Here is a 12936-nt window from a genome sequence, read left to right as displayed (position 1 = left end):
CTGCGAGTCTGTTGCCTCCTACCTACAATATCTACTGAGTACAATCTTTCGCCTCCGCACCGGCAGCAGCCAGGGCTGCAGGCATTATGTTTATGGGTTGTCCATACGTATGTCTGTCTGTCCTACTCTTGTGAATACGATATCTCAGTAAAGCTTGAGGGAATTCCCTCAAATTTGACACAAACGTTCACTTGGACTTAAGAATGAACTGAATAGATTTTTGTGGTTAAGGGTCAAGGGTCAAAGGACAAGGTCATGTGACCTCACAAAATACGGTTTTGGCCTTGTGAATGCAATATCTCAGGAAGTCTTCAAGGGAATGTTTGCTTTCTGTCTGTAAATTATATGAAGTTATATGAAGTTACTACCAGCTGCTGCTTAGCTTAGCTTAGCTTCACGCAAACAAGAGATATAATGAGCCATAGAGGTGCTGGTAGGCAGCTCCACCTACCAGCCCCTCTAAAGCTCACTAATCAATAAGTTACATTTGTTGCTTTCAGGCTTCGTACTAAGCTAAGATAACAAGTTGCAAATAAGTGTATTTTGAGCTATTCCTTCATGTCCTGATGTGTACACAAAGCTAATCATTTATGCACGGAACTTTCCTTTCTGCAGGTGAGGTGTATTCATCTGTCTGCGTCACCATGGTAGCTATTGTTACTCATGCAAACCATATTATAAACAAACTAAGGCTTGTTTCAGTGCTCAAATAAACACAACTCTATGGAGAGAGTTTCTTGATAAAAACTGAACATAAAGCCTTTCATGAACTGGGCATGTAATCGTATGACAATGTCAAAGATTATGACAGTAATGATACGGGAGCATAGACTATGAACTAATGTGCAGAAACAGAATATACAGTAAGTTGAATATTTTCATTTGGAAGAAAAGAGCAGAGAAATTCAATGAACTCCCCCACCCTCTGATGTGTCTATGTAAGCTCCCAGAGTTGGAAAAAAAGAACTCTATAGGGAATACACTCCCAGTAAACACTTCCTATCTATGGGCCTGTTTCCGCTGTAGTTCTGGCTCAGTGTAGCGCGAGCCTGGCAAGTCTCGTCACCTCCAACACAGTTTTGTCAGTTACACCTCCCACACTGTGCGTTCACAGTCACGCCCACAGAGCTGTTCCCAGTAACACCTGCCTATGATATCTCCACAATTGATTTGCAGTGAAACCAGGGACTCTCATTCCAACGTCACCCCATTTCACAGATTTGTAGTAACTTTCCTATTGAATGTCAGTTTGAGTGGTGCAGCGTTATTACTGCCTTATCTCTTCCTGTAGGCTTATGTTTCACCGAGGTGAGCAGTACATGTTGTAAATCCTACATGTCACAGAAACGCCAGAGGCCATAAAAAATCCTGTGAGTTCCTGTGGTATGTTTGAGGTATGTATGTGGTATGTACTATATCATTTGTCCATATATCTAACCTATTTTTAGACAGCCCTTTATTTTAGAGTCATCGCAGCATGAAGGCGCCTCTCTGCTCTGCTGTTTGTCCAGAAGACTTTCATCACTGTCACACACTCATTCCCTCTCCTCAACTGTCCTCTGAATCCACAAACTCTGCATGCTGGCATGAGGCATGAGTCAAACAGTTACACATTTGAAAAAGGCCAAATGCTCCTCTGCTTCTCAGGAGTGAACTGAAACAAATCTCTGTCAAGACGGTTCTGTCTTTACTTGTGGTGGGGGTGTGGGAAAGAACAGAGAGAGTGAGAGGGAGAGAGAGAGAGAGAGAGGAAAGAGGTCAGAGGTTAAATGCTCAGCCATCAACCTTAACCTTCATCTCAGTTGTGATGTCATCATGTGTTTGGAAAGAATTTAGACAAAATACTTGAGCAAATAATCTTACGTCTCTTCAAAATGCCATTACATACACTCTTCATCATCACCTGGTACAGGTAACCACATCCCCTCAAGTGTTGCTCCATTTTATTCTACTTTATTCTTCTACTCCACTACTACTGAACTTTTCTTTCTTCTTTTCTACCCCATTAATCTTGCGACCCTTTTGACGGGGCCCGACCCCTAGGGTTGAGAACCGCTGGACTAAACTTCCCAACTGTATATAAAATATTTCAAACTATCTCCAGCTCAGCCAGTTACAAAAGTAAAATGCTGCACACTGATACACCAACAATCTAATGAAGCAAAATATTAAATCATATCATGTATCAGATTATTATATCTGTCAGTTTTCGGCAGAGAAGGCACTTTTTACTTTTTGTATATTAAAAAGATTTTGTTGATAATACTTTACTTTTGAATAAGCAGGGTTTTGGGTGCAGGACTTTCACCTCTAAGTTTTAGACTGTTACTGATACTTTGACTTAAGAAGAGGATTTGAGCACTTCTTCCACTGTTGGATCGTTGGAGTAAAATCTGTTCAAACAACAATAACTAGGAAGGAAAGTCTAAATCCACCATTTAATACACCTTATTCATGTATTATCTTCATTCATTCATTATCTTCTCCAAGCTGCCTTTCAAGCTTAAATTGGACTTTCATACACTCCTTTAAATATGTTTTTGCTTGTTTTTACACAAGAAACCCGCAGACAAGTATCCTCCTATTGCTCTCACTGTCCTGGGCCAGTTCACACTTACATTCATTACTCAATGAGTCCCCTGGCGGCCAGAGTTGTAACAGCAAAATGAAAAGTTCATCATAAACCAGTGAGTCTTCTGCTGTATGTCATAAATATAAGATTGAATTAATACCTGACTGTAGGTTATGGAATATGATTTAATGTTTTATATGGCTTTTGAATCTGCCCATAACTGGTTTTGTACTGAAGTAATTGACCTTCTTATTTTTGGATTATATTAAAAAAAAAAAAAAAAAAAAAAAAAAAGAAAAGAAAAGAAGAGAAAAGAAAAGAAAAGAAAAAGAAATCTATATATTTTCTAGACGTAGACAATAAAGTGAAATTAAGACGATTTGACGAATAATTAAGCTTTTATTTGACCGGAAACGACCACATCTTGGCTCTGGAGCGTGTATGAAATATTTGTCCGGTGATGGAAATTCAGCTCAGGAATGCATTTTTCCCCTCTCTCTCTGTGTGTGTGTGTGTGTGTGTGTGCGTCTCGGATATTACTGTGACTGGATGTGAGGTAAGAAAGCAAGTCCGTCCCTCTCTCCTGCTGCCATCCCATTGGTCCAGATGGGACCTCAGGAATGTCCTTAAACTGTTTAAATAGCTCTTGTGTTGGTGGGACAAGTCAGAAGAATAAGTGAAAGCATCGGAATAAATCCGGGACAGGAGCTCAGAGAGACTTTGCAACTCCACTCTAGTGATCTTCTACAAGAGCTAAAGGAAGAGAAACGGGATAAATAATCTGACAAGCAAGGACTTTCCTCTTCTTTTTCTATCTGTTTTCGCAGGACCTTTTTTTTTTCTTCTTTTTTAAAGGTTTGTAGGCTTCTTTTATTATTATTGTTATTATTATTAACTGTTATTTATTGATGCTCAGATGCAGCCTTGATGTTTAACTCTGTTACTCTGGTTGCAATAGGAATCATTTGAGATTTCAAGATGATGCTGTGTGGCATCTTTTTGCTGGTGATGCTTTGGAGTTGTGAAGGCGCAAGACTGGCAGGTGAGAATGGAAAATGTCTTTATATTAGTTTCTTTTTTTTTTCAACCTGTTAAAACTGTCTAAGTTCTTCCATAGAGAAAGTAATTATTCCTATAGGGATTTTAAGTGACTATAGGTTTCAGGCTGTAGTAATCGCATTGCAGATCACTATTATATTTCAATAATATTCATATAAAGGCATTATTTTTAAACGTTTTGCAGTTACTTTGATAGTTCTGGCTGATGTTTTATAGTTTCTTTGTTTTCCTGCATCTTCATGGACACTGTCATTATGAGAGAGAAAAAAATGACCGGTATCTATTCTTTCCTTTGACCGCAGAGAGTCGAGATGATAACAGTGTGTATGACTTATTTGATCTGGCCCGAGTCAACAAGAGACACCACGGAGTGAGTTTGGTGAAAGGCGCCGATCCCTACAGCCCCGCATACAAAGTCCTGAACGCAGACCTGATCCCCCCCGTCCCCGACAGCTCCTTCAGGGACCTCCTCGACTCCATCCAGACTGAGAGGGGCTTCCTCCTCCTGGTCAACCTGAAGCAGTCCAAGAAATCCAGAGGCAGCCTTTTGACCATCGAGAAGACTGATGGATCCGGACCCATCTTCGAGATCATTTCCAACGGCATGAATAACACCCTGGATGTGGTCTACTCCACCATGTACCAGCAGCAGAAAGTCTCCATCGAGGACGCGGACTTGGCCACTGGACACTGGAAGAACATCACGCTGTTCGTTCAGGATGACCGCGCGCAGCTTTTTGTCGGCTGTGAGGAGATCAACGTGTCAGAGCTGGACGTGCCCATCTACAAAGTGCTGTCCCAGGAGGTGGCAGACAGCGCCAGGCTCAGGATCGGAAAGGGATCTGTGAAGGACAGATTTATGGTAAGATCTATCGACTGAGATGACAAAGATGATGACAAACAATATTTAGTGCACCATATTTTGTGCACACATAATGATTGATGTGAGAAGATAGAAGTTTAATAGTTTGAAGTATCTCTAACTTGAATTTATCTTTCTTCAGGGAGTCCTTCAGAATGTGCGCTTTGTCTTTGGGACCACTCTTGATGCTATACTGAGAAATAAGGGATGCCAGAGCGGAGGTAAGTTTGAAAAATAGAATAAAATGTATCTGTTGCCAGTAACTGACAGGATCTTAATCAGGTGCAAAATCTGGAAGTGTGTATGAGGATGCCACATTGTCTTCATTTGTCTTCTCTCCTCTTTTCCCCCTGCAGCTACCTTAACTGATGTCATGACCTTGGACAACCCTGTCAACGGCTCCAGCCCTGCCATTAGAACTGATTACACCGGCCACAAAGCCAAAGGTGAGACCTCTCCTCCCAAAAGAGACAAGTTTGTGTCTCTGTTCTACTGCTCAGTTGTAAAACTTTAAGAGTTGAGGTAATTTATTGGTTTCTTCTCTCCTGTATTCAGATCTGCAGTCTGTCTGCGGCTTCTCTTGTGAGGACATCGCCAGCATGTTTAAGGAGCTCAAGGGACTCGGTGTGATTGTTAAAAACCTGAAGAATGACCTCGAGAAAGTGGTAAGCTCCGATGGCCATCAGGTCCCCCCACCCCTCATTCCAGTTAACGCATTCCCAGTGCGTAGCCACTTGTCGCTGTAATGGCAGTCCCCAGCCAAGTTCTTAATGAGACCCATGTGAATACACAAATGTGTTTGGCTGCTGGTTGCATTTGCACTGCTTCACTAGAGTCAAGCAATGTCTTAATCACGGTGTCAGTCGCTGATTCATTTGTATTGGAACTTTGGCAAAGTGAAAGTTTTCCATCCTCCATCCTGAGCAACCCCCTTTTCTCCCTCTCTTTTTCCCCCCAGTCTGAGGCGAGCACAATCATGATACAGAACCTCAACAGCGGAGCTTGCTACCACAACGGCATCCAGTACAAGGACCAAGATGAATGGACCATGGACAGCTGCACTGAGTGCACCTGCCAGGTAAGCATCACCGTACCTGCTGGAATACAACCTTTAGACAAGCCAGTAAGCAGCTGAAGGTAGTCATAATTGTGTTTCCTGTATTCCTGAAGTCATAATAGTGTTTCTGTCAGCACCTCCCTTTATAATCACTGAGAGCCATCAACACTTCTTCTCTACTATCAACAAAGCAGCATGAGGAATTTTCCCCGCTAGCAACATTTAGTGAAGGTGTTAGTGAGGATTATGTTTTCTATCAACACAGCAGGACAGTCATATCCCTGATAAAGATCACTCAACTCGCAATTAGGTTTGGAACAGTACCAACATAGCCAGTTTTTTTTCTGTAGCAAGTCCAGTTATCCATTCATTTAACTCATTATTCTTGTACTAATTTGACTGCTCTCTCCTCCAGAAATCTGTCACTTTGTGTCGCAAAATCTCCTGCCCTCTGATCCCATGCGTTAACGCCACCGTGCCCGACGGAGAGTGCTGCCCTCGCTGTGGAACACGTAAGTTTAATTTTCATAACTTCTATGATCGTCTTAATTTCTTTCTTGATATCTTTCCCTGGAAGTAACGATCCTCATACTTCATATCTTCCCCCCCTACAGCGAGTGACATGGCCGAGGATGGATGGTCTCCCTGGTCTGAATGGACCCACTGTTCAGTGACTTGTGGCCGTGGCATCCAGCAGCGCGGACGCTCCTGTGACCGCATCAACAGCAACTGTGAGGGCACCTCTGTCCAGACCCGTGACTGCTACCCCCAGGAATGTGACAAACGCTGTAAGTTACTCAGTATTCTCGACACGACCATTGTGATGGTAAATATTCTCAGTTTGATCGTATGAATTAATTGGGTTTGTGTTGCTCACAGTCAAACAGGATGGTGGCTGGAGTCACTGGTCTCCCTGGTCATCATGCTCTGTGACCTGTGGTGAGGGGGTCATCACCCGGATCCGCCTCTGCAACTCCCCCACACCCCAGATGGGTGGCAAGGACTGCCAGGGAGAAGGACGTCAAACTGAAATCTGCCAGAAGTCACCTTGTCCTAGTAAGCTCAATTTCAGCACCAAAGTATATGTGATGGAGTGTATGAATTTAGGGCAATATAATGATTTTTTTAAATGTACCTTTTAGTCGATGGAGGCTGGGGACCTTGGTCACCATGGGACACCTGCACTGTTACCTGTGGTGGAGGAATCCAGACCCGCAAACGTCTCTGCTCTGACCCCGTTCCCAAATACGGTGGAAAGGATTGCGTTGGTGATGCCACTATGTCTCATGTGTGCAACAAACAAGAGTGTCCTGTTGGTAAGTATTTACGATTTAAAAAATATCAAAAAACTAAGGCATCACTCAAAACAGATCACCCTATTTAAGTACGAATTCTTTCTCTCTACAGATGGTTGTCTGTCCAACCCATGCTTCCCTGGCGCTAAATGCATCAGCTTCCCTGATGGCTCTTTCAGGTGTGGCAAGTGTCCACTTGGCTATCGTGGAAATGGCGTCATCTGCAAAGACATTGATGAGTGTAAAGAGGTTCCTGATGCCTGCCACACTCATAACGCAGTCCATCGCTGTGAGAATACTCAGCCTGGTTACAACTGTCTGCCTTGCCCTGCACGTTTCTCCGGTCCTCAGCCCTTCGGAAGAGGAGTGGAACAGGCAACTGCTAAAAAACAGGTTTGAGTTATTACTTTCTCACTGTGTTTGTGGCCAGTAGGCTAGCTGCTTGCTTTTTTTTCCTAACCCTCTGTCATTTTCTTTAGGTTTGCACACCCCGCAACCCTTGCCGGGATGGTAGCCACAACTGCAATAAAAATGCAAACTGCATCTACTTAGGCGTCTACTCTGAGTCCATGTTCCGCTGCGAGTGCAGGCCAGGATATGCCGGTAATGGCCGTATCTGTGGAGAGGACACTGACCTGGATGGATGGCCCAACACTGACCTGCTGTGTGTGGAGAATGCTACCTACCACTGCAAGAAGGTAGCCAGACCCCACGTGTAGAGAAATACAAAAGGCCATTATTACCCATCTGCTCTCCATTACTGTGATGATTGCTTCCTTAACCACTCTTTTGTTCCTTCATAGGATAACTGTCCCAACCTCCCCAACTCTGGTCAGGAAGATCATGACAAAGATGGCCTGGGTGATGAATGTGACCATGATGATGACAATGATGGGATCCCCGATGATAGGGTGAGTCATTACAGCAGTTTTATTTAGCCCCAAACTGTGCCTTCCTCAGAGACCAGACATAGCAATCAGCTGTAGCCGTCCTTCCTCTGGGCAGGAGGAATGTGAAGTCTCCATGTTTGTGTGCTTTCAACAGAGAGCTAAAGTGAAAAACCAGTGGCATAGGAATAGTGTAATATAATTTCAGCATAAAGCCAGAATTGAGGAGGTGGCTTGTTGCCCATAATTCTTAGTGTGGATTTGGAAAGTTGGGCAAGAAAAATGCTGTGGTAAAAATTACCAGCTCTCATGCAGTGGAATTTCACATTCCAGCAGAAGTAAAAAAAAAAAAAAAGCCTTTGAAAGAAAAGTTTTGTTCCTATACGTATGATTTTTTTGAGTCGTGACCCATTTTAGTAACTGAATTGATATTTCTCTGCCAATTTAGGACAACTGTCCAAGAGAATACAACCCTGCCCAGTACGACGCAGACAGGGATGATATTGGCGACCGCTGTGACAACTGTGTGTTTGAGGCTAACACCGACCAAACCGACACTGACAACAATGGAGAGGGTGATGCCTGTGCTGTTGACATCGATGGCGATGGTAAGAGATCTTTCCAAATTTTATGCAAGAAGTCTTGCCTTTACTTATCTTTAAAAGGCAGTGACACAGACAGTCCCTAAAGGCTAAGATGAGTATGTTTTCACTCAACAGGCATTCTGAATGAGAACGACAATTGCCCTTATGTTTACAATGTGGACCAGAGAGATACTGATAGAGATGGCGTGGGAGACCACTGTGACAACTGCCCTCTGGAGCACAACCCTGATCAGGTAACGTCAGATCTCAACCTTTCGTCTTTCCATTACAGCTACTCTGACTGACGTAGTTTAATCTGTCATATAACTATGTAAAAGTTTCCGTGGGACACTGTATCAAGACCACAAACTGCTTTAATGTAAGACAGGAATGTGACAGCTTGAAGGAGAAACAATGCAAAGCTGCCTATCCTCCTCTCTATTCATCCGCCTTTGGAAGAAATATGAATGTGTAATTCTGCTGAGGTGTAGGGACACTGGACACTTGTCTGAAGGGACATTGCTTGCATACCTGAAAACAAGGGGCTATATTTAAATCACGTCCAGAGTAGCACCTCTCATATTGAGGCTGGTGAAAAACAGTGAAGTGAGTTATTTGAAGTGAGTACAAGAGTCTTACAGTGTGAGAGCCGTTCTTTGGGAAAATCTCATCATAAAGGAATTCTGTTCTCTTGCAGATCGACTCTGACTCAGATCTCGTAGGAGACAAGTGCGACAACAACCAGGACATTGACGAGGACGGTCACCAGAACAACTTGGACAACTGCCCCTACATCCCCAACGCCAACCAGGCAGACCATGACAAAGATGGCAAGGGTGACGCCTGCGACCACGACGATGACAATGACGGCATTCCCGATGAAAAAGACAACTGTCGACTGGCTTATAACCCTGATCAAAAGGACTCTGATGGTGAGTCAGTTTTTCAGTGTGTCAAATGGGGTATAAATCATTGGACAAAATTGGGGTTTGTCTTTTAGAGAGTAGCTTCCTGTCTGTAATCACAATCTAAATATCTATATTTTTCTCTCAGGTGATGGCCGCGGTGATCTGTGCCAATACGATTTTGACCAAGACAATGTTTTGGACATCCATGACGTGTGTCCAGAGAACTTTGACATCAGCGAAACAGACTTCCGCAGATTCCAGATGGTTCCTCTGGACCCCAAGGGTACCTCTCAGATTGACCCCAACTGGGTGGTCCGGCATCAGGGCAAAGAGTTGGTGCAGACAGTCAACTGTGATCCCGGCATTGCTGTTGGTACGTAATAACCAGACAGTCATCTCACTATAAATACACACACACACAAAGTAGTAGTCAGCCAGTTGTGAACCATGTTTTCTCTTACTTCAGGGTTCGATGAGTTCAGTGCTGTGGATTTCAGTGGAACATTCTTCATCAACACGGACAGAGATGACGATTACGCCGGGTTCGTGTTTGGCTACCAGTCCAGCTCGCGCTTCTACACAGTCATGTGGAAACAGATCACACAGACCTACTGGTCCCACACACCCACAAGAGCTCAAGGCTACTCTGGCCTGTCAATCAAAGTGGTCAACTCCACCACCGGCCCCGGTGAGCATCTGAGGAACGCCCTGTGGCACACCGGAGACACCCCAGGACAGGTGAGCACAGATTCAGCGGCTTAGAGTTTGAGATGTAAGGTACAAGTTAACACAATGTTTGACTGTTTCTAATTTTAACCTTTACAATTCTTCCTTTCCAGGTGCGCACTCTGTGGCACGACCCTAAGAACATTGGCTGGAAGGACTTCACTGCCTACAGGTGGCACCTGACCCACAGACCCAAGACTGGACTTATTAGGTGAGCTGAAATCCTCAGAAGCATGTCATCTCAGAAGCTCTGTCACTCAATTACAAAAAGGCACAGTGTATTTTCAAAATAGCAATGAGCTCATGTTTTATCTTTTCATTTGCAGAGTGGTCATGTACGAAGGCAAGAGAATGATGGCCGATTCTGGAAACATCTTTGACAAGACATACGCTGGTGGGCGACTAGGCTTGTACGTCTTCTCTCAGGAGATGGTTTACTTCTCAGACCTCAAATATGAATGCAGAGGTAAGCACATGAGAAATGTTTGACATTTTTTAAAAAAAACACACTTTCATCACCTTAGATTTAGTTTGTAACATATTTTCTTTCCTTAATTTCTTTCAGATGATAAATAAAATGGTCCACAGAGCCTTCTGGAAGAAGTACCAGTCTGCTGGTATGAATATATAATATGAGACCTGGATCGATATCTTTGACTTTTTCCTTTGAGAAATGCACATTGGAGGAATGACGGGCAAGTGAGATAACGTGAGGTAAACTGACCTCAGGACTTAAAGCCAAATTGAAAGTTCAATGATGATTCTGCACCACTGCACCAAACTCAAATTGTGAGCGCAGCTCTGCTCAGAAGACATTGGCCCTCTCATCCTTGTTGCTCTGATCTGCATTGAAAGAGGGCCACATCTTATTGCTTTGCACACCTGAACTGTTGTCAGTTGGCGGTATTCCTCCGAGGATGAGGGACCAAAGAGTGTTTCATGTTTGTTTTTTTGAGGGGGAGGGGGGGTTTGAGCATTAATATACATCTGCTGTGGACTCAAAGATGCTTGTTTCAGTATGAAGAAAGCAGTAGGAGAACTTTCTTAGGCAGGGGTAAATATGCCTCTTGAAGGAACTGTTGAGGGACCACGGACAGTATGGACTGACTGTTACTATCAAAGAGCGTGAATGTTGTTTGTGTGTTTGTGCACGTGTTCCACCCAACAAGCATAGTTATGAAGACAACCAAGTCAAAATTGATTTTAAAATTCTTTTGATACACCGTCACCCCACATTCTGGCAGACCTGTATATACAAGGTCTTGCATTCAGCTGAGGCTTAGGGCTGGCCTAAAATATTCGTCTTCTCAGGAAAGAGCACTAGAAGAAACAAGGAGAGCACAAAATTCAGGACAGCACAGGGCCACAAAGCAGACACGCTGCACACTGCTTTGGAACAGTAATTATTAGCAAATATTATGTTAATATCTCTAATCTTTGCTGAAAGTGTCAAGGGACGTAAACAGCGAGGGCCAGTCTATATCCTGTCATTAGTTAACCATTGTTACGTACGGCTGTTTGTATTTACTTATTCATCATAGAGGCTTTAATTCTCGCTCATCTTTGCATCTTACTATCTTAAAATTTTGCAAGCAACCTATTCCAATTAACTGAAACCATAGTTATAGCATTACATCTGACCAAAACAGTGAAAAAGTGAAAGATAGGCATCACTTCCAGTATCTCCAAATATTCTGCTTCTGCACAGTGTGCATGACCGGTGTGCCTGAGCTTGTGTGTACATTTCTGACAAGGGAAAATCAAAGGAAACCCTTTATGTACAAATATTACCTCATTAATTCTTTTTGTATTGAGGCCAGCAATACACAAGAATCACTTTTCTTAGCAACAGAGTATAAATTGGTTGGCTTCTTTTTTTTTTTAAAGCAAGACTTTAGTATCATTTATATGCTGTATATAAGATATTTTTGTAGCAAAAGAAGCCCAAACAGGAACGTAAAGGATTAGAGAAATGTTGTCTTGACTATGTTGTGCTATATGTATTTCCTGTGCATTTTTGGATAAATTATTATGTTTGTTTTATGTTGAGGTTATTTCATTTGTGTAGATATATGCTATTTAAATAATTTATCTAGAGGCGTAGCCTCATATTGGAAGCGTTTCTGTCTGTATAAACTTATTTGCACACTGACATGAGGATGTCTTTGTTATTTTGGTTTTTGTATGTGTCTTTTTTTAATTATTAGTGAAGCTTTTCAATAAACTTTGTACTATAGTTTCTACCCAAAGTGCTGTTTATACTCCTACCTGTTATTTTGTAATGTCAAGTGAACAATAAACACTTCAGGAAAAAAGTATCTTGGTTGACTGTTGTCTTTTTGGTCAAACAAGGATAAATAGTCAAGTGGATTGTTCAAGACCTAAGCCTCTTCCTCTGTGATTTTTAGACCTCATATCAACTTTTACTGAGGTCTTCTCAATAGAAAAACAAAGGGAGGCGAGGCATGCTTTGTCAAGCAACTGGAATCCATTAGTTGAGTCTAGTGAAGCCTCGGAAAAAGGGAGTATCCTCGGGAGTCAACAGCAGGAAAACTCAACATGAAGTATAACCCACTTAAACAGCACATCTATACAGATCTGATTACACATTACACAGGCATCTCCTTACACCTTCAAAAGACGGCACTCCACGTGAGAGGTACACATAAGGAGTTTTGCACGATTCTCTGGGGCTGTGAACTTTAAGTTATGGCTATGGTTTACTGTATTGCCAGTAAGAATGTGCATTGAAATTCCAGTTTTCATAAAAATGTCTGAATCAAACTTGTCAAAATAGATTCGGTAGACATAGCCTAGGTCTGCAGCTCACTTAATGCTGCAAGACCCTGCACCAGCATATATCATCCGCAAACAGAATTCACACTGCTCATTTAGAAGGAGATGTTATCTAAAGCACCTGTGAGGGTCACTCCAGAAAACCTAGACAGTCTCAGTGTGCCGCTGGTCTCTTTACATTAGAAGTGAC

The 12936-nt window shown here is 42.7% G+C and overlaps 1 protein-coding gene across 1 annotated transcript; it reads left to right on the top strand.

Moving 5' to 3' along the window:
- Positions 1–3065: 3065 nt before the first annotated feature.
- LOC130180159 (thrombospondin-1-like) lies at positions 3066–11993 on the top strand. The gene is made up of 22 exons (XM_056393560.1): positions 3066–3427; positions 3531–3614; positions 3934–4493; positions 4636–4714; positions 4850–4939; positions 5049–5158; positions 5452–5571; positions 5966–6062; positions 6165–6338; positions 6430–6606; positions 6693–6866; positions 6958–7238; positions 7325–7543; positions 7649–7756; positions 8181–8340; positions 8452–8570; positions 9014–9248; positions 9370–9597; positions 9691–9962; positions 10064–10161; positions 10277–10416; positions 10516–11993. Exons 2-22 carry the CDS (start codon positions 3551–3553, stop codon positions 10524–10526), a joined length of 3516 nt encoding a protein of 1171 aa, XP_056249535.1. The 5' UTR covers positions 3066–3427; positions 3531–3550; the 3' UTR covers positions 10527–11993.
- Positions 11994–12936: the final 943 nt, after the last annotated feature.

The sequence above is a fragment of the Seriola aureovittata genome, chromosome 13 (assembly GCF_021018895.1).
Source record: "Seriola aureovittata isolate HTS-2021-v1 ecotype China chromosome 13, ASM2101889v1, whole genome shotgun sequence".
Taxonomy (NCBI): Eukaryota; Metazoa; Chordata; class Actinopteri; order Carangiformes; family Carangidae; genus Seriola; species Seriola aureovittata.
This window is presented reverse-complemented; position numbering and strand designations above follow the sequence as displayed.

Coding starts and splice junctions, on each gene's coding strand:
- LOC130180159 (XM_056393560.1), top strand. CDS start 3,551: ATGATGCTGTGTGGCATCTTTTTGCTGGTGATGCTTTGGAGTTGTGAA. Junction 8,341..8,451: donor TGTTGACATCGATGGCGATG/GTAAGAGATCTT, acceptor TTCACTCAACAG/GCATTCTGAATGAGAACGAC. Junction 9,963..10,063: donor CCGGAGACACCCCAGGACAG/GTGAGCACAGAT, acceptor CTTCCTTTCCAG/GTGCGCACTCTGTGGCACGA.